Raw genomic sequence first — 27921 nt, forward strand, 5'->3', positions numbered from 1 at the left:
CCTGGAGTTTCATAAAGGCAGGTGAAAAGTCAGTCTCTCATATCAGATTTTCCAAGCAGTACTTTGGGATTACTTTTTTGCGTTTACATAGTTTTAAGCTGTCATTGAAAGAGGAAGAGGAGAAATATCTTCCAGACAGTAATGTAGAAACAAATTATTCTGCTTTCTCAGTACTATAACATTCCTGTTCCTACCTGCAATAGGGGAGAAATATTCTGTTCTTTTTCTATGTACAGAAGATAATGCAATAACTAATTTTTGTACTTTAGTTACTGTTCATATCTCAGTGTCAGAGACAAAGGCATCATCTAACGGTCTGTGTGTGACTCCTTACAATATGGCACTGGCCAATTTTCTCTTTGCTCCCTTGATAGTGGATTTGACTACTTTTCTGACAAATTCTATGGATGTCAAACATCTGGATGGATTAAAAAAAAAGGAAATGAACAGGACAGGGGAGGCAGTTACTGGGTGTTTGGTCATGCTGGGACACATAAACGAGATCAGGACAAAAGGAAGTTTTGGATTATAAAGGCTCTGACAAACCTTTTCAGTAAGTATGCTAAAAAAAGAAGTGACCAGCAGCTCTGAGCTGCCCGGCAGTGCTGTGCCCACACATTTGATCTGAACAGTGGAGCCCCATCAGCCTCTGCCACATTTGGAGCGACTCCCAGTTTGTTCTACACTGCAGGGCTCCCACCAAGGATGACGGCACCAACACCAGGCAAAGCACCTGCTCCTCTTTTTGGCACCTCTGCAACAGAACGACAAAGCCCCGTGTCCAGGCAAGGCACGCACCTGCTCTGCTGAGCCCAGGAGAACCACTGCCTTTTTGCGTTTCACACTCAGCAGGCAAAGTCAAACTGCATTGCCAGCTGTTGATTTTCTGCACAAAATGGGAAGTGTACGACTGGCCGGGGGCCAGACAGTCACAGGACCCTTTTAGTGAGGACATGGACCTTTCAGTGCACAATGATCCCCCCCGCCACCGCCCCCCTGCACAGACATGCTATGTAGGGTGATGAGCACAAGCCGAGCGTGCATGGCATGAGAATGGCGGACGCACGAATCGCAGGCAGCTTACGGGAGGTGCTCACCATCAAATGCACACTGGAGCTCGACTTCCTTTTCTGGACACACCATTGAGAGAGGGAAAGAGAAGGGAAGAGAGGAGATGAGAAGAAAAGCACAGAAACTATTCACACATTAGTGTGCCAGCAAGGGCCCCCCTGCCAATAATGCTCCCCTAGGGGCAGGTATAAGCAGCAGCGGAAATGCACAGACACACGAGAAGGCTCAGAGAGAAGTCACCATTAAACAACATGACTACACACCAGGGGAAACGGCAAGGTTGAAGACCCCCATCCACTCAAACATCGAGGTCACAGGTGCCCCACACATTGCTATAAGGAGCGAAGAGGAAGAAATATATATGCACAAGATGTGGGATGCAAGGGGGTGCCTTGCTTCCCCAGCCACACTGAAGAGCAGAGGGTCGGGTGGAGGGTGCAACAGGAGAGGCATTCCCAAGGGCTAAAGGAAGAAGAGGGAACTTCTGTGCATAGCATGGGGAGGAGAAAGGCTCCCTCACACAGAAATTGGGTCTGATTCAAGAGGCAAGGTGCACCCATGCTCAGACATAGAGGAAAGGCAAGGAAGGCAAAGAGGCACTCAACAGCCAGAACACCTTGCACTCTTAGATACTGGGAGAAGAACAAACAAGGAGCAATGCTCAAACACTACCCAACCTTCTTGGACGTCAGTCTTGTTCAAAGGCATCTTCAGAGACACTTTCACACCAAACTGCGCTCTCCAGTAAGCCAGGCTCAGCATGCATTTCTCTGCTCTTTCACTACACTCTTAATGTCACCCTGTCCAAGCTGAGCCTGGCAGGTCTTTCAGCCTTACAATCCTACCCCTTTCCCCTGCTGCCTCCACATGTATTTTTCATCTGCCCTTCTCCTTTGGTACTACCTAGGTTATTTCTCTGCTGCTTATTACTCATGGGGAGGTACTACAGAGTCTAGCTCACAGAGTACTGTATGACAGCACGTCCCAGCCAAAAAACACAATGGCATGGGCTCAGCTACATAGCTCTGGACTCCTGCACACTATGATGGCCCACCTCTGGAGCAGCCCTTCAACTCAATACAGGCCATGGAGTTGTCCCTCCCCATTTCATACACTTATTGAACCTTCACAGCTTTCACCTTGAATATTGCCTTTGTCCCTGCTAGCCTCACATCAGAGCTCAAGCACACATACAGACTGGCATGTCTTTGAGAGCAGAAGTGGCCATGTTCACCTCATACCCACAGCCACATTCCTATAATCACACCATACAGTTCAGAATCATGCAGCCACTGCACAAACAGACTCAAACTAGCAAAGCTTCTGCCTCATCTGATCTTTAATTCCAGTACGGACAGGCTCGAACACTGATCTGTTCAGCATTTGGCTCACGAATCTCCCACTTCATGGAGGCACAACACAGGGCTTGCCATTACCTGGTTTACAAACTTGTGATTCCTCTCATGTTCTTTTAGTACAATTTAGCTGCTCCACAGGCTTCTCCTCAAGCTAGAGCTAAAATAGGATGTACTACCAGTGCATGAATACAATGCTCAGACCACCAACAACCCAGAGGAATCCTTATACCCAGTCACAACAGGGAATTTTTAACTGGGAAAAGTGGAAATTCACACCAGCTGAAAAACTGCTCCAAAACCTCAGTTTTTATTTTTACTGTATCCTATAAGTTGCAGCAGACAAACAGAGGCTATATGGATACTGCAGGGAAACTTCTCTCTACGGAAGACAGTCTCGTTTGAAGTTCATATAGATTCCCAATGAGTTACAGAAACAAGAAAAGGGGCACACAAAATGTTAAGAGATAAGCAAAAGGTTCAATATGAAAAGGAGAGTCAACCGAGACATACAGAAAACCATCACTCTCCTATATTAGAGGCACAAGTAACACTGACACAGGAAGAAACAGAACCCTCTGCAGATCAGAATTTAATTAGAGTACAATCTACATTTAAAACAGTGTTCGTCTATTAACATGGCATGATGTATTGTAGAAATCCCAGAAAGCACATTACTACTGGCTACTATAACAACAGGGGGGAGAAAAGCTCACTAGGCAGTATGAAAAAGGTGGGGAGTGAGGTCTGTGTTAAGACCAGAGCATGAAAGTAATATTACAACTCAAGACAGGTTGGATAATGCCAACATGAGGCACCGGCAGTAAACGCTAAAGCATCAAAACTTCTTAAGTCAAAACATACACAAGGAAATTACTAAAACCATATCAGTCTCCCAATCCCCTCTGTAACAGCTGCATCAGAGCCATCTACATCACCTTCCCAAGGTGAGTGAGCAAAACTTTTTGTTCTTCTTGTAATGTGACTGCAACTTAGCAAAGTAAATAAGAGAACAGAAGTTTAGTTACAGACAGAGTTCTCTTTCCCTTCCAAAACACAGCTACATCTCTAAGTATTTCCAGGCAGTGCAGAGACGTCCCAGGGAATGCAAAAAATTGTTAAAGACAGAGAGATAGCCTATGGTAAAGTACCTCACTGATCACTTTAAGGATTTCTCTACATCTGAGCAACAAAACTTCTCTCAGAGCAGTACAGACAACATTCTCCTCTCAAACCCAGGGATGAATGTTTGTTAAAGTTCTATTTCTGTATTTGTGTGACATTCAGGTGTTCATCTCAAAAGAGGAGCAGATTCCCTACAACGAAACTTAAGGAAGACTCTTGCTTTAGGTAACAATAAACAGAGGTCAGCAGGTGAGGGAAGACAACCTGAAGAATCACCGTCCCTTCAGCATAGCAGCAATACTAGAATTGGCACGTGTAAATCATTCCAAGCACCTATAGAAAACACAACACAAACAAGAAGATGCTATAGGGAGTAGAGTGATTCCAGGCAAGGCCCCACTCACAGTTCTGGGCACTTAACATGGCTATCTTTTCACAACAGCTTTTTGCATTTCTGTCTTCTACATGCAGTTCTCCCAGTTTGATACTGGCAGTATCAGTATGCTAAAATATCATGCTTGATGCAACTCATATTCCCATAGACAGTATAGTCATTTCAGGACTTAAGGTAGGAAAAAAAAATGTTGAACTTGAAGCAGATCAGTGAGAGACAGCCTGAACTAGCAGATTTGAGGTGCTATTTCTACTTCTGCTTTAGTCCTTTTGTGTGATGCTGAGCAAATCATTTCATCTTTGTCAATCCATCTTCTCTCTTGCCCCTCCTTTGTCAGCTTGTCTATTTAAATTGTAAGCTAAGAGGCAGGGATTTTCTGCTTAGGCATCGCTACAGCACTTAAGCACACTGGACCCTTGATCTCAGTTGGAGTTTCTAGGCATTACAACAATGCAGTGAAAAAAGTCAATGCATCAAAGGTGGGTTGGATGTGTTACTGGATGTCAGCACTTGAACACATCTGAAGCACTCCCCAAGCATCTTGCATAAAACAGTTCAGCTTAAAACAGTTCAGCATAAAACTGTGCTGTTCAGGTGAACTTGGGTTCTCCTCATTTAGCTTCACCATAACAATCTTTAAACAGTATGGCTTTAAGATCATAAATAGTCCAGATACAGAAATAGGAGCATTAACTCCTGTTGGTCACTGCATGGATGTTACTTGACCCTTGCAGATTTTCTAAGGATTCCCTGTTGGTTCACCTTGCTACTGTGTCTTCTCTGTCTAAGGCACACTTTCACTAACTGCTTTCTCAGCAGCCATGCCAGCTTGCAGAGCATCCTGCCTTCCCCACATACTCTTTACTGGGCAGAGGACAGGGAAAGCTGGTACCTGCCAAGCATAAAATGTACACTTACCACAATATATTCCTTACAAACAGCAGAACAAATGGTATTTGGTGCCTTTTTGCAGTTATGAAAGATGAAGGGCAGGTTTTACAACATTAACCTTGTCACACCAAAAACCTGGATCTTTTTCAGCTGAGTTCTCCTTTCAGCTATGCTATTCAGCTTTTACTGGGAAAGAAAACAGTGTGCATGCAGCAGAGAGACAAGGTAGAAAATTAACAAATTTTGCAGAGCATGGCAAGTGAATGCTGTTAAATCTCCTGCATCCCATAGCATTCTCCACAAGTTACTATTTACACAGAATGTTACACTGGGCCTGAAAAACAGTATCATCTTGTATCCCCTAATCACAAACCAAAGTGCTCAGAAAAAAAAAGAAAGAAGAAGAAACTGACAAAGAGCTTAGTAAAGAACTAATTTTAAAATACTTACACAATTACATACTTAACTAAAAATAGCATTTTGTGCATTAACAAATTCTGATTATGAAGATGGATCTGACAGGCCCTGCTAGAACTGGAAACACATACATCCTCTCACACGAGTAGGAAGGGAAATTCCCCTTTGGGAAAAAAGGGAGCACAATTGTTTGAAGTGCTGCCCAGAGACGACCAAAAAAAAAAAAAAAAAAAAAAAAAAAAATCAACAGTAGGACTGTAACACTAACTACAGGGAGCCCAGACCCTGAACAAGGTCAGAGGAAGGACATTCAGCATAAAGCCTCCTTAATCTTCACCCAGGTGTCTGCCCCAGCCCATTCCTTAACCCCTCCCTCACCTTGCAGTGGATGACAAGTCCAGATTACAGGCAGAAAGGGGAACAAGAGCGCAAGTAGATTTGACATAAAACTACCTAAAGTAAATTTTAAAATGGCAGCTGCACAATGTAGCTCATAAATTCGGAATCTTAGAAAAAATACCTGGGACCTACAGTGGTGGCCACAACATACGTGGTATGTTACATGGTTCTGCAATTCGTCACCCAGTATCTTCTAGCCTCACTTTCTGGATTTGAAAGTAGAAATACATGTTCCTTAGGAATAAAACCCAGGCCTTCCTTGTTGCTACTCCATCAGCTTGGATCCAAATTCTGCCTGAAGAAAGTGAGTGCAGCACTACCAAAGGTTTGGTGAGCAGGGACAATTTAAGATTCAAGGCAGTTTAAATCATTCATTATTTAAGATAATGGAAAAGTTCTCAAGTGCCAAGCTGATGAAATATCTACCAATTAGCAGAATTAGTACTTGAAATAGAAGCAGCAGTGCAAAATGAAAACCAGAAATGCTTCAAATAGATTTTGGAAAGGAATTTGCTAGAAGAGAGGGTCATACACATGGAAATTTATCAAAATAACCCCAGTTTGGACACATCTATATTGGAATAAAAAATGTTTCCTTCCAGTCCTCCCCTCCTGATTTAAGCTCCTCCTCCTCCTCCCTGTCCAAAATGGTCTGATGCAAGCAAAATGCATGCATCCCCATTGCTGTAGTGTGTTAGGCTTACTTCAGCAAAGCATTAAAGCCAATTCCTACAGAAACAAAAATTATGGGTTTTTTCTTACATATTAGCTCAACACGACTCACACTAGATGCTCATATCACCATATATGACTAATATATCATTCCCCTCTCGTTTATGCTAAATCAGCAACAACATGCTGTGCCTTGCATCAGATATTCACCACCACGCATTTTCGTGGTGCTCTTGGGAACAAAGCATGAGAGAGATGTATAGGCCTCACTCAAACTGGCCTAATATTATGTAATAGAAATTCCTACTGTATTTGTCAAATAATGCAGGATTCTAGCATAAATACCTCCGAATACCAGCAAAAAGGATGGGAAAGTTACCTCGAACAGAAAGTAAATTAAGACAAACTGGTGATGTTTTTTTTTCTCAATGGGCTTAAAGCCATTAATTTTTACACCAGTGTAATAATCAGTTTGGGGGAGAAATACTCTTTCCATTCTGATCTACTATGTGGATATCTGTGGCAACACTCTCATGGAGCACAGTCACCCTGGACCAGATAAAGCCAGTGAAAAAACTGCAATATATTTTCCTCTCAAATCTCCATAAGGAATTAATTTCCAAGGTTTTAAAAAACAAACACACAAACAAAAAACCCAACCCAACAAACCAGGAGTCTCCATACCTGGAGGGAACATGAGAAACATCTAACCACGTGGCATGTGGTCAGCAGCAGACTAGTTAAAATACAGCATCCAATGCTTGTTCTAAACCTACATCTGATGTAAAATTATTTATATAGAAGTGGGAGTGAAAAGGATACCACAAAGCTGAAAATGTTTGGTGTTCAAGTCATGGTATCTGTGCTCTCTCTTAAGATGCTCTTAACTCAACCAGTCACTGGCACAAGTTGTTTGTCAGAACTATCTAGGACGACAAAATCAGTGGGGCTAAAATTACAAGTTTCCTGCATAAGGAGCAATGCATGAAAAGCAGGCTGGTCACAATGGTGAGGCTACCAACCAGACAGTGAACAGCACAGAGACTGCTGCACAGCAGCCAAGTGTGCCAGTACTGCTCCAATAAGCAAATGGAAGTGGTAAAAGGTTACACTTCCGTGGGATGACTAAAGGGAAGCAGCACCATACGTGTAGACAGTAGGGGAAAGGAAGGAGATAAGCATGTAGCCACAGAAACTCTACAACTGAAGTGTTAAGGATGTACTACAAACACACACAGACCACTACCTGCTCTCTGTCTTGTCCAAACTTAGCACTGAGGGGAAGAGACCTGTACTTTTAAAGGTCGGCATTATTGGGCAAAAGGGTTACTCAAAACACGAGCTTTAAGAAGAAATATATAATTTATTTCTGAATTTTAAAGCTTATAGAAATGAAGACTGAAAAGCTACATGTGAAGATAGATGCTGTTTGGGGAAAATGGGAAGCTTAAACAACTCTTCTGAGGGCCCTCAGCCCAGGTTGGAAGCATGCGATGCCCCTCGTGGACACCACTCAGGTTCATACTGCAGACCAAGCCTGCTCTAACACTTAGGAGCAAGGAAGTTGCAAGCAGACTCTTGACTGCAGGTCTCCAGTGTCATGCAGAAGTAGAGAAGAGATTCCCAGAGGGCAACCCCATTCACCATGTCCAGAGAATGCAATGCTCTCTAATCTACCTTCCGCTTTATCACAAGTATTCAATTATATATATCAGGAACAACATATACCATGAAGAGTTGAAGAATACTTCAAATCCGCTAGAAAAGCAAATCCAGCTTTACTCTTTTCACAGAGGAAGACACAGTGTTCTCAATGAACCAAACACCACAAGCTTTCCCAGGAGCTGGAAGTCTCTAGCATACAGGTCTACTTGTAACTACATGACCAGGAAGCTGTGCCTCAAAACCTGTGTGCACATCATCTGCCCATTTCTGGAAGATTTTGACCCAAGTAGCACTCCCTGAGAGCCTGTTGGAAATCAAGAATCCTGAGGAGAAAGCCATTTTTTTCTAGGTAGGTGACAAAAACTATGTAGACATCTTGTTATCTGCTGCTTTTCCAGTTGCTTCTCCCCTGCCATGTTGGGATTTTGCAGTATGTATCTGCTGGTTCTCCGTTCACAACATTTGGGATCATCCATTCTTATTCCACTGGGATTTTACTGTAATGTTTTCCATATCAATTGATGCAACAACTCAAACACACGCTGTATTAGTGTGCATGTGTTCAATGCATGTCTGTACAAGAGGCAGGCATGTGCAAAGGCACAAAAGCTCACTCTTGCAGGCATGTTTCAAAGATAAATATCTTAGGGCAGGAACAGCAGTTCCACGTAGCATTTTGGTCAAAAAACCCCAAAGACTTGGGTGTCATTAGGGCAGAACACAGCAGAACCGCAAAAATGGAGGTTTTACTAGAGCAGTCCCCAAAATAAACACAACTCCTCTGAAAATACCTCTTTCCCCAGCAGCCTGCTTGTACTGTGAGCCCTCTGGAAACATTCATTAAAATGGAAAGGGGCTAAAAGAGCAGGAGAGAACAAGCGTGCTGGTCCTGCAGCGTGCGTGTCAGCCCCCCAGCATGGGGAGAATGAAGACTGTCCACAGTGCAAAACCAGGAGATGAACTACTCCACCTAACAGATGTGGAGAAAGGTTTGGACTTCAAATGGAAATGCAAGCAAATAAACCAAACCCTACTTTCCCATGTGGAGGACAGTTATCCTTTGGAACAGTTAGGGGAAGACACTGCTCTAGCCCATAACTGTCTCTACTCCCATACCAGATGGTAAAGGCTACTGCGTGCAACAACATACAGCCTTGGGAATGGCCTATTGGACGTCCAGAACTAAAGGATGACCATGCACACAAAGAGTGAAATTGAAATGGGGAAAAATAATTCCCCTCAGAAGGCAATAGGAGAGTGCCTGGCCCTCAGGGACATGGACCGAACTCTAACACAAGACTCAGTTTCCATTCTATCCAAACATGAACATCTGGAGGCTCCTCCTTCCCGACCCCTCTTCCCAGCTCAACCTTCAGCATCTGTCCAAGGGGGAAGACAAAGAGATTTCCATGGGGTCTGCTGGGTATCATCAGTCACTGACAATTGCTCTGTGCAATTTTCATACCCAGAAGCATTCTGCACTGAACAGAACAGACTAGTCAGAGGCATGTGTCACACTTGAGCAAGTCTCCTTGGTCTCTCTAACCCACAGCATTGACCAGTTCTCCATACTTCAGAGAAAGGGGAAAAAGAAATCTTGCTGGTACAACAGTGCACTTAGTATGTGCATGTGATGTATAAGGTGCACGTAAGGAACATTAAGATCCCACCAGGGGCGTCATAAAGATACACTGAACGTAACAATCCCAGCTACAAGACAGGGCTGTGGCTTTACCCTGGAAGGGGACGGGCACCAGAGAAAGCGGCTGCCTTCTGTTCAGGTGGTGGGAGAGACAGTGAAATGGGAAAGCAAGAACTTACCTTCACTCCATCTGACTTCTTGTTCAGCAGGCTTTTGGCAGCTGTGGAGAGAAGCACGAGAAGTAGTCAGATTTTGGTTTCAGGACTATTCTCTCTCCCTCTCTCTTCCTGCCCCCCCCCCCCCCAAACTGCAAGAGACCTCAGGACAACCACCCTGATAATTCCTCTCTAACAGCAAGAGATCTGGAAAACAAGGACAAGTCACTCATCAAATCCATCCTGATAGCAGAGGGTCACCCATCCTATCTATTGTTCACCTAATTAGGCAAAAATGTTCCCGCTTTCACCATCACAGGAAGACCAAGTCTGAAATGAGACTTTAAAGCTCCTCTCTTTCAATCCTACACTCACACAGTGACCCCATCCAGAAGTGCCAGCAGTTACAGGGGGAAAAGCTAAAGAAATCTGCCAGATCTTTGCCAGATCTCCTAATTACTGCTATTCACAGTTACTCTGGGGAAACATCTGGATAGCTGAAAGGAAGAGACTGGAGAAGTGCAAAAGGCAGCATCTGATAACTGTTTAAAAAAAAAAAAAAAGAGAATGAGAAAAGAGACGGGAACTAGGCTGAATTTCTTCACTGAACAATAAAGATGCTCTTCTGTGCTCAGCTTGAACAACTGGCACTAGCAGTGAAAGCAAGAGCATGATAAGCACAGACAGGGAGCCCACAACAAATGCCTGGCAGAAGGCACACTTGGGACTGACGAAGGAGCTGCTCCATCTATTATAGGGAAGTGGTATCTTGACAATGACTGTCAACAGTAAGACCCCATCTACAACCTCAACAGATATAAAACATAGCTTGCCTACTCATGAAGAATGTATTCAGTTGTTTCAACCTCTGTAAACAGCACGCTAGAGACCTACTGGACCAACACTGATACGCCTCTCCTAAGCAGCTGCTGGGAAGCATACGGGTCTGGGTTCTGGACCTGGATTTTAGCTCCAGCAAAGATGAGGCCTAGAGAAAAGGCAAGTCCTAAGACAACACTCACATGACTGCTGAAATACTTCACTCCCAAAGAAACACTGACCAACTTGTGCACGAGTGCTCAGTCTCCCTCTAGAAGCAGCACCATTAGGCAAAAATGTTTTTGCAATATCCAAGCAACTGTTCCAAGTTTTATGTCAAAAGCATTTTCCACCCTGCTTTTCCTACCACATGATCCTACAGATATGGATTAACTAGACAGTATCAGCTAAGCTGGTGCAAATGACTACAGCGTCTCCTCACAATAAAGAGGTCGCACCCTATATAAGTTTATTACAATTTCTGAATTGGTCTTCCTAATTCTACTCCCTAATGCAAATATAAAGCTAGATCAGGAATTTGTCTTCATTCCTGCTGTCAGAAACCATCCAAGAACACTGGAAGAACCTCGTGCAGAGGTTTTCTGAATGCGATGTGTCAAAACACAATGCTCCAATGCGCACACATAGAGGTGGGCAGACAAATTGTCCCAAGCAACTCATCTGCCCTGCAACAGTTTCTTTGCTGAGTGTACACACAGTAAAGCATTGTAAGACTGAACCTAACGGTTAAGTTCTTGACGCCTTCAAGGCATGATGAAGGAGACCAGCTTGATTCCACATGCAAATGAGAACAAAAGTGACCATGGGGTCAAAAGGGGTCCAGCATTTATACCACATATACATCAAGACATCTCACAACAACTGTTGAAAACAAGAAACTGTTATGGCCTTACAACACTTCAGAAGGAGTAAAGGATTCTGCAACTTAACAAATACCAAAAAAGGGACACCCCTGAAGTGAAAAAAAAAACATCAGAGAAGGGAATGAGCACCACCATATGTCCTGGGAATGACCCAGACACAAACTGGGAAACAACGTTTTTCACACTTTCTGCAGTTTCCCCAGAAGTTCACATTTGTCTTTCTGGACAAAAAACAGCTAAAATCACGTTCTACAGCATTAAAGCAAATTAAGCTGAGCGCCACGCCGTGTGGCCCAGCGCCATGTAACGCTGCTCCAGTGCTGCCCAGCGCAGCCTGCCCACCTAGCCCCCTCCCCTGCTTGTACCTCCGCACAGCACACACTGTTCTCCCACAGGCCTGTCAGCATCCCAGCACTGCAGAAGGAAACTCGGTCTGTGGTGCATTTAGTTCATGCATCAGACTGGGGTTTGTAAGGACAGCCGGAGAGCCCATGAAATGCATTCACGTGCAAAGATGACTGCAGACACCTCAAACAAAAGGGAGGCGTACAGATTTACCCACAGGTCAAGCTGTACGTGTTATGAGACAGGAATTAAAGGGGATGCAAGTGGAATTTCTGCAGCAAGCAACAGACAAGACTTCCCGTAACAAGAATCATTTTAGAAGACAGGCAGCACCACCCAACATGCAGCTTAGCAAAGAGACAACAGGAGGGGGAAAATCCAAGGACACATGAAGGTAGATTCTTTACTGTTGAGGAAATGGTCTTGTACCCATGCTCTGCAGCTTTCCAGGCATCAGATACTACTATTTATTTTCACCATCCCTCCCACTTCCTCTAAACGTCAAAGGGATTAAATTCCCTCTTCTCAGTGGAGTTAACAGTTCCTCTACAATGAAGCAATACAAAGGCACGCACTGCTAACCTGGTAGCTTAAAAGCACAGTTCTGTTCCTGGTTTAACAGGACACCCTCCAGTTAATCTCTGAAGAGAAACACAAAAGGCGTCCCCTGCACACACCCCGTATACCCCTCCCTCTTCCCACATTTCTCAGTTTTGGCCTCCATAGGAAACAGCCTGGGCTCTGGACCACGCTCCTGGCAGAAACACAAATGCCTAACGCTGAACTCATCAGCAATAAACACTAGACACTCTGGATGTACCAGAGCCAAGGGGGGCGGTGGAGGGGGGAATTTCCAAGAGGGACCGAAATACCCACTCCAAACACAGCCATGAATAGTGCCTCCCCCGCCACCAGCCTCACTCCTCCTCTTCCAGAGAGAGCAGCCCTTCGCCCAGCCTGCCCTGAGTTTGCCCTGTCCCCAGCTGTCAAATCTCAGTTACATTTCTCATCTTAGTTAAGCTTCCAGAGAGTATTTTTTGGGATGCAGGGATAACACTGAGGTTGCTTTTGTTAAGCCTGACTAACTCATGATGCAAGTCTAATAGACAACCCAGCTTCTAAATACAAGCACTTACACCACGAAGAATTTTGGACTTTGCTGAGACTTGATTATTAAAATAAAATCATATTAAACCAACATAGAATTCCCAATGACATGGAGCTGTGGCTTGTCATCCTCATACTCTCAATTCAAAGGAAGTCAGATTAACTAGTTCTCAACGTGATGTCACTTCTGGGGCTCACCACAAACCAACCGAGAGTCAGCATACAGCCACGGAGAGGCACCTCTGGCTACCATTACAAACAATGCCCATGAATGCAGTGTAACTCAAGAGCATCTATTTATCAAGGACAACACAGAGCAAAGACTGATGCTTAACTCTCTGCCACGATGGCTATTTAGGCACAAGTCACTGTAGCAGCGGCCATTTAAACACAGCAGAATGATTTCACAGAAGAGAGTGGAGTTGTCTTGTGTTTTCTACCCTCACTTTGGTTTCTGTCTCAGCAGTCCCCTTTCTCTTAGGTTCTCCAGTGACTTGCTATGGGAACTTGTTGCAATAGCAATTGCACAGGAACTCTGTCCACTAAGTGAAAGACTAATACAAAGACAACCTATGTGCATGGGATAACTGCCTGGCACAATTTACAATGTGGCCTCTTTCTCTTGAAAAAGTTGATTTTTATTTTTAATCCGGCTTTGCTATTAACTCCCTCTGCTCCCTAAACAACATCACTGTTCCAGAAATGTACCTGAGCAATAGACAAGCAGCAGCATTTAACATTTCCCCCCTTAATGAAAAGCCTTCTATGAGGGCTTCTATTCCTCAACAAGACTAGAGTGATCCTGTTCAAAGAACTGCTACAGGATAAACAAAGGGTCATGAAAAGCAGTCAGACACTTCAAAACACTCTTTTTAAAACAAGCAGAGAGAGAAGGGTAGAACCAGGTGGAAAGGCAGGTAAAATCCCAAACCATTAGGCAATGTGAGCCTTTATGTGATCTGGAACCATAAGATCTCTAAACGTAGCAGACACGTTTCCTATCCAATTCATCTCATCAGGCACAGCCAATGCTGTGTGCATGTATGTACTGTGCACATACTTCCAATGCTTTGGGAAAATCTCAAAGGTAGATAGTGTTTGAAGATGCACATCCATCTCCCAGACATGCCCCCATGGTTTTCAGAGAAAGATTAGAAGAGGGAGCATTCATTAAAACTAAAGCCTGAAATACACAACCCAGTGGTGTCCTCTTGGCATGAGCCACAGAGCTCCCAGTTCTCCCACTAGTGAATAATGGAGAAATTGTGTGGGAGCCAGGTGATTTCCTTCTGCTTTTTTCACCTCTGCCAGCCTCCGAAAACCAAAACATTCTCCAGCAAGAGTATGTACAAAAAGCCAAAAAGCAGGAGCCAGCCTGATAGTTTGTGACATTTCAATTCATGTTTTCAAACACCTTCCTGCCAACACAGAAATTTCACATCCTGAAAGACACTCTCTTTGCAGGTATGCATACATACACACACAAACAGAAGCAGAACCTTAAAGGGTCAAAACAGTCTGAACACCCACCCTAGACTTTTGAGCCTGAATGCCCCGGTCTGTCCCAAATTCAAGAGTTGATAAAAATATGAAAGCACCTCTCTTGCAGTATTACAAAAACTCCATTTCCTGACAAACCAAGAAATGAAGAGGTGAAGGGCAAACACCACGAGAAAAGGCATTTACAGAGTTTTCCTGAACTTTAGAGAGAGGAATATAAAAGTAAAGGGAATTATTATAATAATTTAAATCCACTTTTGATTATAAATTAGACTCTCAGGCCACAGTGATTAACATTTAAATGCAGCAAATGAAACCCATGTGATTCTGGGAAGCTGCAAAATGGAAGTTTACTTACTGAAGTACACAACTTCAGCAGGCCCACATTGCAATAGTTGAGCACCATTCTCTGAAACCCCTGACTGTTTCTTAAGCAACTTAGTAGATACAGAGAAATATCTTAAAAACAACGTAATCTTTCATTAAATGTGACCTCATCTTCTGCTTGGGAAATGGGGTTCCCAGTGATCTCATACTCATTTATTCAAAGCTCTCTGGAAACATCTTGATAAATTTTTCCCTCCATATTTTCATCCTTTGAATTCACACCAGGAGGTTAGTGTTCACATGAGTCAGGTGATACAAATTTCTGGTCCTGTATGGATATCTACATAACTAACACGACAGAGTAGAAACTTCAAATATGTTGGTTGCACAATTTTAACTTTACTTCAGTTAAAGGAAAGAACCCAAATTCCACTCGGAGTATAAATATATATATATATATGTATACACACACAAAATAGCAAAAATTCAGTTTCACAAGCACTTCTGGAAGGCAGGTATAAGAGTCCAGTGAAATATTTCAGTACCACTTCAGTATTTGTATTATTTCCTCCTTGCTCTTTAGTCAGCTCAAAAAAGTCTCTGTACAGGTTATACCAAACATGCACAGGCATATTCAGCCCTTCTTTACTTACTTAGAAAGCACTCTGCTCCCTGGATCTGCCTCCAGCCTCTCTCAACCTCACCTACCTAGTTAAACTCCGAACTTCACATCGGAGTGTTAATAAGGATCTGTAGAGATATGTAATGAATTCCAGCTATTGTCACGAGCTGCCATAGTAGCTCCCTCACAAAACTGACTTGAGCAAGCAGTGACAATCCGCAAGAAAAAAGCTCAGCATCAGTTAAAGATAGAGGTTTCAGGCATAAGGCTTAATTACCTGCAATGTCTGCCTTAGGATCTATTTTGAACGCAGGGTAGCACACAGGACTTGTGCTGAACGACTTGAGAGAACTGAATTTCATAGAGTGTGAAAGCTTGTTGAACAACAACTCCTCAAATTAACAGTTGCTATCCAGTTAGGAAAACAGTGCTAAGAATTTCATGTAGTCCAGCAGTAAGTCTTGTATAAAAATTAACTTATGGAGAAAAGCCACTTCTCAGCACTTTGTGAAGATGGCTGTTTCTAAGATGAAAACCAATTTTGTCCATCCTTTCACTCAGTTTATAGCAAGCTTACTTATAGAATTTTATCTACATAAATGAGTCCAGGCAACTTTAAATACCACAGCTATTAGGAATCTCTGAAAACCTTGCCAACTTTCTCCTAGTAATAAATTTAAATTTAGTTCTCAGAAGGTGATTTAGGAGTTTCTTGCATATGATCTAATCAATCTAATCAATCTACAGTACCTGACTGTACTTCGGTATTCTGTAAATGAATGCAGATCAGATTAGCGTTTGCTTGGATCATCTGAACATCAAAAGCCACAAGCGAGCACTCAAATCATCCTGTGTATACCCTGGTGTGACTCTACAGATCCCACAGCAAAGCTTAGATTGCAACGTTCTCTCTTGCAGCTGAGTGAATAGGCACCAGGGTGTGGACAGAAGCTACAAACCCCTTATTATAACCTGGTCCCAGTTTCCTGACTTATACTGAAAGGAGTGCAACTGTATCTGCTTTTAACAAATAGCCTACAACTGACCTGAGATACAATCTTTTAAAAAGAACCACAAACAGCTAATATTAAATTGTTGAATATACCATAACTGGGGAGAGGAGTCGGAACACATTCCTTTATCTTTAGGAACTGACCCAGGGCAAAAGGCACCTAGCAAGCAACAGATTACTCACAAAAGAACAGAAACTTTTTTTTTTTTCTTTGTAAAAAGTAAGATTTTTTTGATGGGGAAAAAAAGAGAAAGAGTACTGCTATGGACTGTTTAAGCATACAATTTGTCACAAGGTAAAACCACACTGTCAAATGAAGGAACTCCACATTACAGAATGTGTGACAGAGGAGATAGTAATGACAACAGGATTAAAGAAGTCTTCTCATATTTCCTGCAGATAATTTCCTGTGCCTAATTAATTGATATCAGGGTCACATGAGCCTTCATTTTCCTCTTGGTTCAAAACATCTGTGAAGAAGCTTTTAGAAGATCTCATCCCCAAACAGGAAGAAGCTTCTCTCTTCATAAATCTAGTTCCCTGTCTGCAGGGAATGGGGCTTTTAGAGGCCCACAAAACAGTGTCACCCAATTAGAGAAAATAAAACCCCCTTAAGGTCTTTAGGGAAAGAAACAAGTACTATTTCAGAACTTTTCAAGTGCAGTTAGATGACCTGTCATGATAGGAAAAGTCTGAGCTCTATCCAAAGTTCCCACATGGACTTTTAACTTTTTACTTTCAGTTAGCATGCACTTGTTCTTCAATTCCAGCAGACTTATGTATTTCAACTGCAGCAATTAAAAAACCTAAGTAAATGGAAAAATAATAATCATAAAAAAAAAGTCAAGCTCATATTACACACAGTCCTGCAAACAAAACAAGAGTAGCTGACCTCCCCACTTACGAAACATCAAAATACTAGGAATAGCTGCTATCCACAGAGGCTGAAAATGCTTTGCATCTAAATTCACATTTCTTTCTGGACAGTTTTTCAGAGCATCTCATTACCTGGCATCACAGCTTATATTCAAAGCAGAACTCAGTGATACTGAGAACCCTGCGCTCACTATGGGCCACCTAGGATTTCCTTTTCTTCAGCTGTTAACTGAAGTGGATCCAGCAGCTTCAGCCCTTGAGACAGAGAAGAATAAGCAGAGCAAGCCTTTTCGTCCTCGATACTAGCTCAGGGAATAAGTGGATGTATAGGTCACACACCATTAAGGATAACCCTTCTCTCAGGCATTTCATGTACTCAAAGTCTGGGCCACAGGAGATTTTCTTACCCAAGCACTTCTGCAGCTTCATTAGAAGCGACAACATTTGCAGACTAAAAATGAATCTAAAACTGCTGTTAAAAAAATAAAAACCCTGACTATTTCAGAATCATCAATTAGGTGAAATAAAAACTAGTTGTGTGAATAGATCAAAAACCAGTCACACCAGCAGAAAGCCCAAGAAAATTATGTCTTGTACAGTCCTGTGGGAGCCTTGTCGCTGTGCCACAGCTCCTCAAACAGTTATTTCAGAATCATTCTCAGAAAACAATGTATAATTAAGTCCTGCAATAGCACAACCCTGGGACAGGTGAATAGAGAAAATTATTCTGTCCCTTTAAGGCCAAACTATCAGAAATGCAGTAAAGAGAATCTGCTGTAGCCACAAGCAGTCCTGACATATTGGCACAGGTTCATCTGAAAGCAAGAACCAAGGAAAAACCATTCTGAACTTGCCGAGGGCTGTCCCTTAATTGTAGCTTGATTTCACATCCTTTAATTTTTTTTTTTTTTAAATCACCATACAGGAGGTTAAAAATGCTGCCTTGATTTAACAGAAGAATGTATGCATGAATGTGCACTTTGAATGCTGCAGTGATCATTTCACGGAGGTTTTCATTCCGATTAGAAGTTTATTGTAACATCACCCAGAATACAAGCATTGGTATCCACCATTAGTAAATGGCCAGATTAGATTAATACACTTCCATTTCATTCATCATCACTTACAATCCATACAGCAGACTTTCACTTGAAAGTAACTGTAGTCAGGTGCAATAAAAATCTGACTCATGCATTCAATGATTGCCTTTTTTAAAAGAGAAAAAAAAAAATGGCAGAGAGAGCAAAGAAAGCAAACAATCCCATAAACCAAAACCACTTGCAAATAGAGGTTTTCCACCCAAATGGAAATGAACACAGATAAGACTGCATCACCTAGATGTGCTGAGCCAAGACAATCATATTCCAAAAAGCACTGATTTGCATGTTGAGATTTGCATTTTCAGTAAGTGCACTACGTAATGCAGTTGGGTGGGAGCCAGACTACCAGTTATTAAGCTTAAAAGGATGAAAACCACTTCTGAGACTCCAAGAAGGAAAACTCTAATAGCCACATGCTTCAGACCCATTTTTGATGAGTCAAAGTAATACAATACCCAAATAGCTCCTGTCCCTATTCTCACCAATATTATTACTTGCTCTGTGTTCCTGCCTCAGGTCTAAAAGGAATCACTGCTACCTAGTAAGAGTTCTTGACTCCTGGTTTCAGACAGGAAAGCTAACAAATGCCAGCTAGAATTTCCCCAAAATAATCTGATAACAAAATATCATGAGAGGATTGTGGCAGCTGACTTTATTTCTGTTTTGCACCAGACTACAGCGCCACGTGCTCCTCCCCAAACAAACTGCTTCCTATTTCACACTGGTCACCAGCCAAGACAAAGAGACCACCATTACACCACGATGAATTGTGAGCATGTTTCCTTCCCTCCTACTCAACCCCCAAATGGTTAAAATATCCCGACTCACTCACACAAAACAAAACCAAGGAAGGGATGGGATCAGTGAGAACTTACCTGAAAAATTCCGAGACACAAGCATCGTTGTGAGGATTGCACCCTGTGGGGAAGAGAAAGCAGGGATAACAAACAGTGTCACACACTTCAGAAAGGGGCTGGGCTGACCCGTGGAGAACACAGCGAGTCAGATGCCAAAGCAGAGGTATCCCAGTGCTAACCTGGAAAGTCTTAGTGTACCCAGGATTCCCACACGTGGCTGCTGGACCTGACACGGGACTGCTCAGTCCTGCCTTTCTAGAGCGGCAGCTAGAGGCCAGGCAGGATAGCCTAGGGAATCTACAATGGCACTAAGAGTTATGTTTAGACACATAGTTGCTTCCTAACTTCCAAATAGCTGATAGCTGCTCCATGCACAGGCCAGAGGCTTTGCCCAAGCTACAGGCAACTGATAAACTACTACTGGGAGGCAGAGAGTGATCAGAACTAAAAGCCCCAGAATTTAAGAACTAGTTGCGGTATTTCAACTCTCTTGCAGGAAGTAGAACGGGTGATTACGTAGCAGAAGCAGCATGGGAAACTTACAGCTTCAGAGAAAGAAACTACCCAACTCCTCAATGCACTTCTTTAGTACCCTGCACTGGAGGACCACATAAGGTACTTCACTAACATTAGTGAGCTAATCATGAAAAAATATTGTTGCTGGGAAGGCATTAACCTCAAATTCAGAGGATTAAAAACAAACTTAAGGCAAACTAGCATATACTTACCTTTAGCTTCCTTCTAGCATTGAACTTTCTCAAGCATTCCACAGTCTCCTGCCTGTGCATCATCGAAGCGACAGTGGATCGTTGCTGAAAAACAGAAACAGAAAAAGATCAAGAACATACCCTAACCAAATCAGGCAGGAGCATTCTCTCCACCTGCACACAACCATGACATGCAAGCTGACATTGCCAAGCCTCTCACCACTGCATGGCTGCAAAACACTGCAACCAGTTCATAACTTAAGAACTTCCCTATACAGCAAGACATGTTAAGCCAAGGTTGGCTATTACAGGACTGTGCCCAAGAAACTCTATGACTGAGGTACAGGTGAGAATCAATGCTCCCTGTCTCTCAGGCACACAGATCAAGACAGTAAGGAGACACAGTCAAATGAACAAGCATACCCATGGGGACCCGAGATAGAGGCACTACAGAAAAGATCTGGGTTGCATTAGTTACAGCTCTAAGGGAAAATTCCAAGCAGTAAGTGAATACTAGTGAGCGGTAGCCTTCCTGGACGTGGCAACTCCCTGACTCTAAGTACTAGACTAGCAGAGGCCTCGGCACCTTTGCATTAGTTTTGCAGAAATAGATTTTCAGTGTGTAAGAGGAAAGATCATAGATCTCTATTGTACCAATCAAAAACCTGAGCATAACCTCTAGCCAGTGATGCACACCTATCACCCACAGTAGACTGGGATCCCATCAGATGCAAAAAGAGATCTTCCCAGAAGTGTTGCCAGTCATTGAGAGCACATGAGGAAACCAGAGACTGATGCTGCCAGGCATTTAGAGCACATGAGGAAACCAGAGACTAATGCCAAAGTAGCTGTTGCTCTTGCACAGAGCCACAAGCCTGAATTCCCTTGACAAGGACAGTGGGTTAGTGACTAACTTGGCAGATCAGTGTGTACAAACCCTCCATTACCTTTCTCCTGCTTGGAAAAAATTCTGCAATACCCAAAAGAAGTGTAAACCATGCTCATATTCAGCTAGTTTCATGGGAAGTTTCTGCTTGATCCTGTCAGCAAAGCTAGTCACCTGCTGCAGCACACACAGCAGCGTGGAGGGAGAATGCAGCTAAACTGTCCTCTTTAACAACTTTGATGGTCACTGTTCATTCAGCCTCCTTAGGAGTGACAGTGATGTCGAGTTGTTCAGCATGGGCTTAAAAGAGTCAGGATGGACTTCAGAAGTTCAGTGATGCTAAGAAACTCAGTCTCAGATAAACTGTTAAGATTTCCTACCACATTTACTTCAGAGGAGCAATACATCTCCAGAAAGAAAACGTACGCTGCACACACAGAGACTGCAGAGCAAATGGAAACAACAGACTTGACAGGAGGCAGTTTGGGCGAGAAGCTGAAATGGCTGTGAAGTGAAATCGAACTCCCCGTAACTCAAGAGAAGGAAAGCCCCTCTTGCACCATTCTACATTGTGCTGTCACAGGGAGCGAGCTACTGTAATACATACACAGCTTTGGTTCCAGGCATTGGGACAAAAGTTAACTATACAAGAACTGCTATTGACTACAAGCATGCAAAGAGAAAAGAAAAAAAAAAAACCAAAAAAAAACGGAGATGCAAAGTCTCAGCTAGCGTGAAGTTCTGACTTCGAAGGAACGTTAATCATTTAACAACGCACACTACACTCCTGTTATGCAGATGTTCACACAAGTAAGTTTAAATTGCTAATTTGTTGTTTTGTGGCAGAAGAAAAACACCACCACAGTTTCTCAAGAAAAAAATAAGTGAAGGAACACACCAGACACATCCTAGAAAGCAGAAGTATACTATGGTATTACAAGAGCATCTGGTTAGACTTAGGTGGAACTATTTCATCCTGCAGAGATAAAAGTGCACCATTGCTGCCCTCCCCTACGCCCGCTCCCAGCTGCATTCTGGGATTTCTGTGCCAACTTTGCAAAAGATGAAAAATACTCGTCTGTGGGGTCTGGCAAGGCAGAAACTACATACACAGAACAGCAAAAGATTTTTCGCTGATTTCAGGTTTACAGCCAGTTAAGCTGCAGCAGAGCAGAAATGTTCCAACATTGCAAAGATGCAATGCAATAAACTAAAGTAGAGATGAAGAACAAAATAATCCTAAAATATTTTGTCTGATGCCAAACTCCATCTGGCATTTTAGGACAATACAGATTGCAAGAGGAGATGTGGGGAAAAACCAGAAACTATGGACATTCACAAAACTTCTAAAAGAATAAGGGATTTTTTTGTTTCCTACAGTGACAATAAAAGCACCACAGCATGACAAAGTTGGCTTGCTGAAGGTCAGCCTCCAAAAAAACTACTTTTTGAAATATTTAAAATATTCTGGGCTCCTCTGCAGCTAAGTCTTCTTGACATGTCAGTTCAGGGTAAACCACAAATCAATCCATAATAGAGGAAAACACTTACGCAGACCCATGGATGTTTGAGAGCCTGGTCAGCTGTGATGCGCTTTGCTGGGTTTATTGTCAGCATCTGGTTGATCAAATTCTTTGCTTCGGGAGTCACAGTGTCCCACTCAGGTGATGGGAACTGAAACAGGAAAAAGGAACAGATGATGAACTGAAAATATCTTCTACTAGCAGAAGAGATTCTCCCTCCTACACAGCTGAATTCCAGCTTTTGCCTTTTTGATACCAGGGCTAACATATTTGCAAAAAAACATCAATTTTTGTGAAAATCCACGCTGACCGAAAATCGTACAGTTTCCAGCAAATGAATGGTACCAGACAGCAGGACACACCTGTACCATTCACCAGACACAAGCAGGAAGATTAACAGTTTAAAAGCCTTTTAGGAATCACTCAGACCTTTGAATTTCTTTCACACTCAACAGTCAAAAAAGTAAAGTCACAGATCTTTTTAACCGAGTTCTGACACGAAAAACACAAGCACTATCTTTTTTACCCCACCTTGCTCTTTCTCCAGCATGCTAAAAAGCTGTAACAACATATGCGAAATCACAAACACTTAACTACAGCAAAACCTCATGAAAGCGAAAACCACTGAGAACATCCCATCAGGTATACTTTCCCCACCATAAAGCACAATATCCTGGAACAATACCAGTCACTTAGGTATAGCAACCCACCAGCAAGTTGTTAGCAAGCATCCACCATACCAGAAACCATTGCTTGGGGAGCAAGAAAGATATAATAGTGGACGGGAATACAAAGGCATGGGAACAAAGAAAAGAATCCCAAGTATTTCAGTTGCTGATCATCCATGAGGGGTAACTGCTCTCTCCTATAACTCCAGTAATGATGAAGATGAGATATTTATGCCATTCTCCAGATGCTTGCATGTAGTATAGATGACAGCATGCTGAGATTAAATGCAGTACATCTCACTCCTATGAATCTACTGTACAAATACAGGTGCACTTGAGAACACGAAGATAAATGTGCTGGTGGGATAAAAGCCCCCTGTCTTTAAGCAGGGGGGAAGACTGATCTACTCTGATTTCCTTACAGCACTACAACATTTAGAAAAAGTTTATCCCATCTCTTTTCTCCTGCATTTTGTGCTTTGCTCAGTTGGATCATAAAAATACATGCACCATATTTGATTTGCATATAATCTTATTTCTGCATTCTCAGGCATCAGCAAGGCACTATACAATTTGTTCTGCAAACGCTGCAAGAGACTACTCAAAAATTATGATACTGAGCTTTCAGCCAGGACACTTTGCCCCCACCCAAACTCTAAAGTATTCATGAGAATGCCTTGCAAACCCCCTACCCAACAGCACGAAGTCCAAAACACAGCTGCCACTTCCTCTATGGTCAAGAGATAACAACAGACCAGCCCAGTGCATACTCAGTGCCAGGGTAATGACACCAGGGGCAGGTACGCCAGTAAAACTTGAGCTGTTTTCTACCAGGCAAAACAGGGGAGGAATCTACTGGAACTTGTTCATTATAGGTAAGAATTCAAAAACAGCAGGTAGATAGGAGGCATCAGGCTCTTCACTCCTCATGACTTACAGAAAGAGTTACACATTTAACCCCTGAAGTGCTTTGAAAATCCCCATTGATATAATTAGTGCAAAACCACTTCAAATGAGAACAAGCAACACGGAAACAACAGGGGCAGGAAGGCAAGAGAAGAACACAGGTCCATTTAAGGCTATCAAGTACAAAGACATCACTTTCCTTTCACTCAGGAAGCCACTGAGCCAGGACATAGGGTTAGGCAGACCTTTGTTCACGCCAGTACAGCTGCTCTCATGGTCTCAGGCACAGAAGCTGGGAGGTACTGGGGTCCAGCAAAACCCTCGCGCTTTTTTTATTTTTTTTTTAATAGAAACCACAAGACAGCCTACAAAATGAACTCTCCAACTTCCTCTTGATATTCATGCCCACAGGCTTTGAGCTAGGATTTCCAGGAGTTCCTTCTTCCCTCCTCAGCATCTCCTTACATGGAAGAAGTTATGTCAAACATTCAAGCTGTGATACCCAAACCACATTTTACACCCCCTCGGCTCCCCAGTTCTAACCTCCTTGCTATTCCTCTCCTTCAGGCACCTTTTTACACCTCAGTTTTGCTGTGCTCTGAGAACAGTTTCATGAACTGCTTGACTTTTTACCAGAGCCTCCAACCCACCACGCTGATCCGCACCACAAAGCAATCCCTCCAAAGGCCCCTGCCATTCAGTCTTCTCACTGGGCTCCATGCTTTCCACGGCTGGAAGAAATTCCACTATGGCATTGAGGAGACCAGAGGCCATAATTTAAGCTATTATTGTACGGAATACTTCCCCATACTTTTAATTAGGCCTTGATAAAGATAGGCTTCTTCATTTCTACCTTCCCTCTGCGCCCCTGAAAAGCATTGGCTACGTCTGCAGCACTTTGTGGTAAATGCACTAGAAGACACCATTTCGCACCATCTGCGTTTCCAGCTCTGCATTTCCCTAATGACCAGCAACGTCTTGGTGCCCACTGTGATGCTTTCCCCATATCCTTTCGGTAGCCCCAAACAGGACTGTATCCCAGGCAGTGAAGACAACGAGGTGTATGAACACGCCAAACATCACTTTGCACAGTAGCTTGGGGCCTGCTGCTGGACACCAAGTAAGATAGTGCCATGTTTTGGATGGCTTCTACACCCATGCAGGTACTCAGCAAGAAAGTGCCCTTACGTCATAGGCTCCGGCTTTGATCTGCTGATAGAGTTTGTGCTGATCTTCATCCCAAAAGGGAGGGTACCCCACTAGTAATATGTACAGAATCACTCCTGGGAGGGAGAGACACAGATACACTATGGTTAGGCTAATACGCCAATTATTCCTTCAGCCCCTCTTCCTTCCCTCTTGACAGTCCCCAAGGCAATGATTGCTCTATATCTTCATTTGCCACCATATTTAGCCTTCCAAGGTAGAAAAAGACAGTACAAACATCTCCTCTGCTGAACCTCACCCTGGCACTTCATGTTCAGCTCTTAACACCAGTGGCCAGGAGCTAGAACAAGGTACATGATGTCCTTCTACCCTCCTCTGGCTATCATGGCTGGTGAGCCACAACTCCCAGCTGCTCTCAGAATAAAATGAAGCCACATCCCCTGGGGCTGCTGGGCAGCAAGGGACTTTTTAGGAAGGACTAGGCTTTTAGATGCTTACTGTGCATGGTCTTGGGACAAAAATGCCACTGACAAAGCTAACACTCCTGGCCTGCAGAGAACTATTTAGTCCATGACAGGCAACACTGATATCACATATCTTTAAACTTAATGGTCCCAGATACATTTACGCTTCATTTTTTCCTTTTAAAAAAATCAGGTGTCTTCAGTATTTCATCTTCTACATAGTTAGTTAACAGGAAATTGCTACAGTTATCTAAGCAACTGACTCTGCAAAGCATAGACAGGTCCTATGTCTTGAGTCTCAAACATCTGATAGATGGCCTGAGGAAAGGATTAGGCCAGAATCAAATGAGTTCAGGCTCCAATATTAACTCTATCTACACAAGGTGCTTATCCTCAAGTGTGCCTTCATCTCTCCACCCAATAAGAAGGAGCACTGCGCACCCTCCCAGCAATAGCTTATAAGGAATTGTTCTTCTACATGCAACGGTGGTGTTTTAAGTGTAAAACGTTTTGACAGAATCTTACCACATGCCCATATATCCACTGGTTTTCCATAAGGATCTTTTCTTAAGACTTCGGGGGAGAGGTAGCCTGGAGTGCCAGCAAACCCTGCCAGGAAACGGATGACATGAAGTACTTGCAGTACCCAAGCAGAAGAGATCTTGCCATATCACAAAATCCACTAGTGGTAACCATCAAATTCCAAAACCCGTTTCCCACCCTTCATCTCATATCTGCTAGAGCTACCTCTTGGTAAACCAACAGAAAGAGAAAAAAAAAAAAAAAAAAAAAAGAAGAAAATCAGATGGGATTGAGTGTCTATGTATTGCAGGAAAATCAGAAAACAAAGGGGGACCGTGTCAACCAGCTGGGCACAAACTCGTATACCAGGCCTTATATCATTGCTACATATAATGGCTTGGAATTTGAAAACACAAGACACAGATGGGACACACACGATTGCCAAATGGTGTGGGCAGACCAGGAGAAGCAGCCATCTCTCCAGAATCTCTGCAGCACTGCAGAGTCTCAGAGCTGATGTTTAGCCTGAGAAGGTCTCATTTCTAATTATGTTTTATCTAAACAAAGATAAGGCCAGATCTAAATGTGCCCGAGAAAGGCCAGGTCAAATGCATTTCTGTAAAATGACCAAACAAAATTCCAGATGTCTACACTTCTGAACAGTAGGAAAGTTCAGATCAGGGTCTAAACTTAGCAGCTGCGTTCACCTCTGACACTAGCATCTTCTGTAAACCGAGAAGAAAAACAGAGAAATACATAGCCATTTTTTCTGTCTTTATTTATCATATTCTTTCCTCTATTGCACTTAGGGTCGTGCCCAAGGACACAGAGGCTGTGATGCTTGGAAAGGAAGCAGCAACGCCAAATACACACTGGCGTGCTGGAAGAGCCGAGAGAAAGTACTCAGGGAGGGTGCAACTCAACCAACCACCAGGAAAGGGGGGACCAAAACTGGGAAAGCTCAAACACTCTTACCAAACCAGGCCTGCTGCTCTCCCTGGACTTCTATAGCCAGTCCGAAGTCAGCCAGTTTGACAGCAGCACCCTTACATTTACTTGCCAGTAGTAAATTCTCAGGCTGGGGAGAAGAAAGAAAAAAGGGGGTAAGAATGAAAGACCGACATCCTTGTTAAAGCCTCCTACCTCAGTATTCACGTCATTAAATTGAATCTGCTGACTGAATTTAGCAGGCATGTATTGAAGCTGTTCAGGTGAAGGCAGAGCAACAGCAACAAATGGCCTTGACCTAGAGCAGCAGAAAATCCTCAAGTCTAACACAAATCCTCTGTGGGAGCCAGAGCCTCTCCCAGCCCAGCCCATGCGTTACATGCCGACACCAGAGGGCACTGGCAGTACAGTTCCTGCAGCACAGAACCCAAAATTTGTTTCTGTCATCCCTGCAGAGAGTAATTGGGGGGGAAGAGAAGTGGGGGGAAGATGCAGTGTATACAATCTGCAGTGATGATTCTCCCTATGAACATTACACAGTCCCCAAGGCACTGGAAAAGTAAATATGACGCTAATAAGGGCTGCCAAATACAGCACCGTAATGTGGGAAGGCATCATCTGGATAGGCAGTAGCTTTCATCCCTTACAGAAAAAGCCTCAGCCTCAAATTGGCATAAGCAGCACAGCAGTAAGTATTCTTGTAAGCTGCTTTTTCATGCTACATATTTACATCAGCGTAAAATATGCTGTTTTACTACTACCACTGTCACCTATATGACAACCAGCCATGTCACTTCCCCCATGTGCCAGGAAAGGGAGACAGACTTTTGCCCCTCACATTTCCTTCCGCCTCACACAAATCCCACTCAATTCATAATTCTGTTGTGTTCCAGCA

The 27921-nt window shown here is 43.1% G+C and overlaps 1 protein-coding gene across 10 annotated transcripts in view; it reads right to left on the reverse strand.

The window, feature by feature from the left end:
* CAMK2G (calcium/calmodulin dependent protein kinase II gamma) overlaps positions 1-27921 on the reverse strand; it is a 121587-nt gene that overhangs the window by 18040 nt on the left and 75626 nt on the right. For 9 of the 10 annotated variants that reach the window (XR_014227822.1, XR_014227823.1, XR_014227824.1 and 6 more), the window contains exons 7-13: positions 27054-27156; positions 26082-26165; positions 25114-25208; positions 22380-22502; positions 19964-20047; positions 19254-19296; positions 9811-9851 (exon numbers count right to left, since the gene is read on the reverse strand). Coding sequence is in view for 6 of the 10 variants with exons in the window: in XM_082308164.1 (XP_082164290.1) it covers positions 9811-9851; positions 19254-19296; positions 19964-20047; positions 22380-22502; positions 25114-25208; positions 26082-26165; positions 27054-27156 (573 nt within the window). In the remaining 4 variants the exon portion in view is untranslated. The remainder of the gene's footprint in view (positions 1-9810; positions 9852-19253; positions 19297-19963; positions 20048-22379; positions 22503-25113; positions 25209-26081; positions 26166-27053; positions 27157-27921) is intronic. The other variant, XM_082308168.1, reaches the window with a different exon arrangement.

The sequence above is a fragment of the Platalea leucorodia genome (assembly GCF_965183815.1).
Source record: "Platalea leucorodia genome assembly, chromosome: 4".
In the NCBI taxonomy this organism is placed as follows: Eukaryota; Metazoa; Chordata; class Aves; order Pelecaniformes; family Threskiornithidae; genus Platalea; species Platalea leucorodia.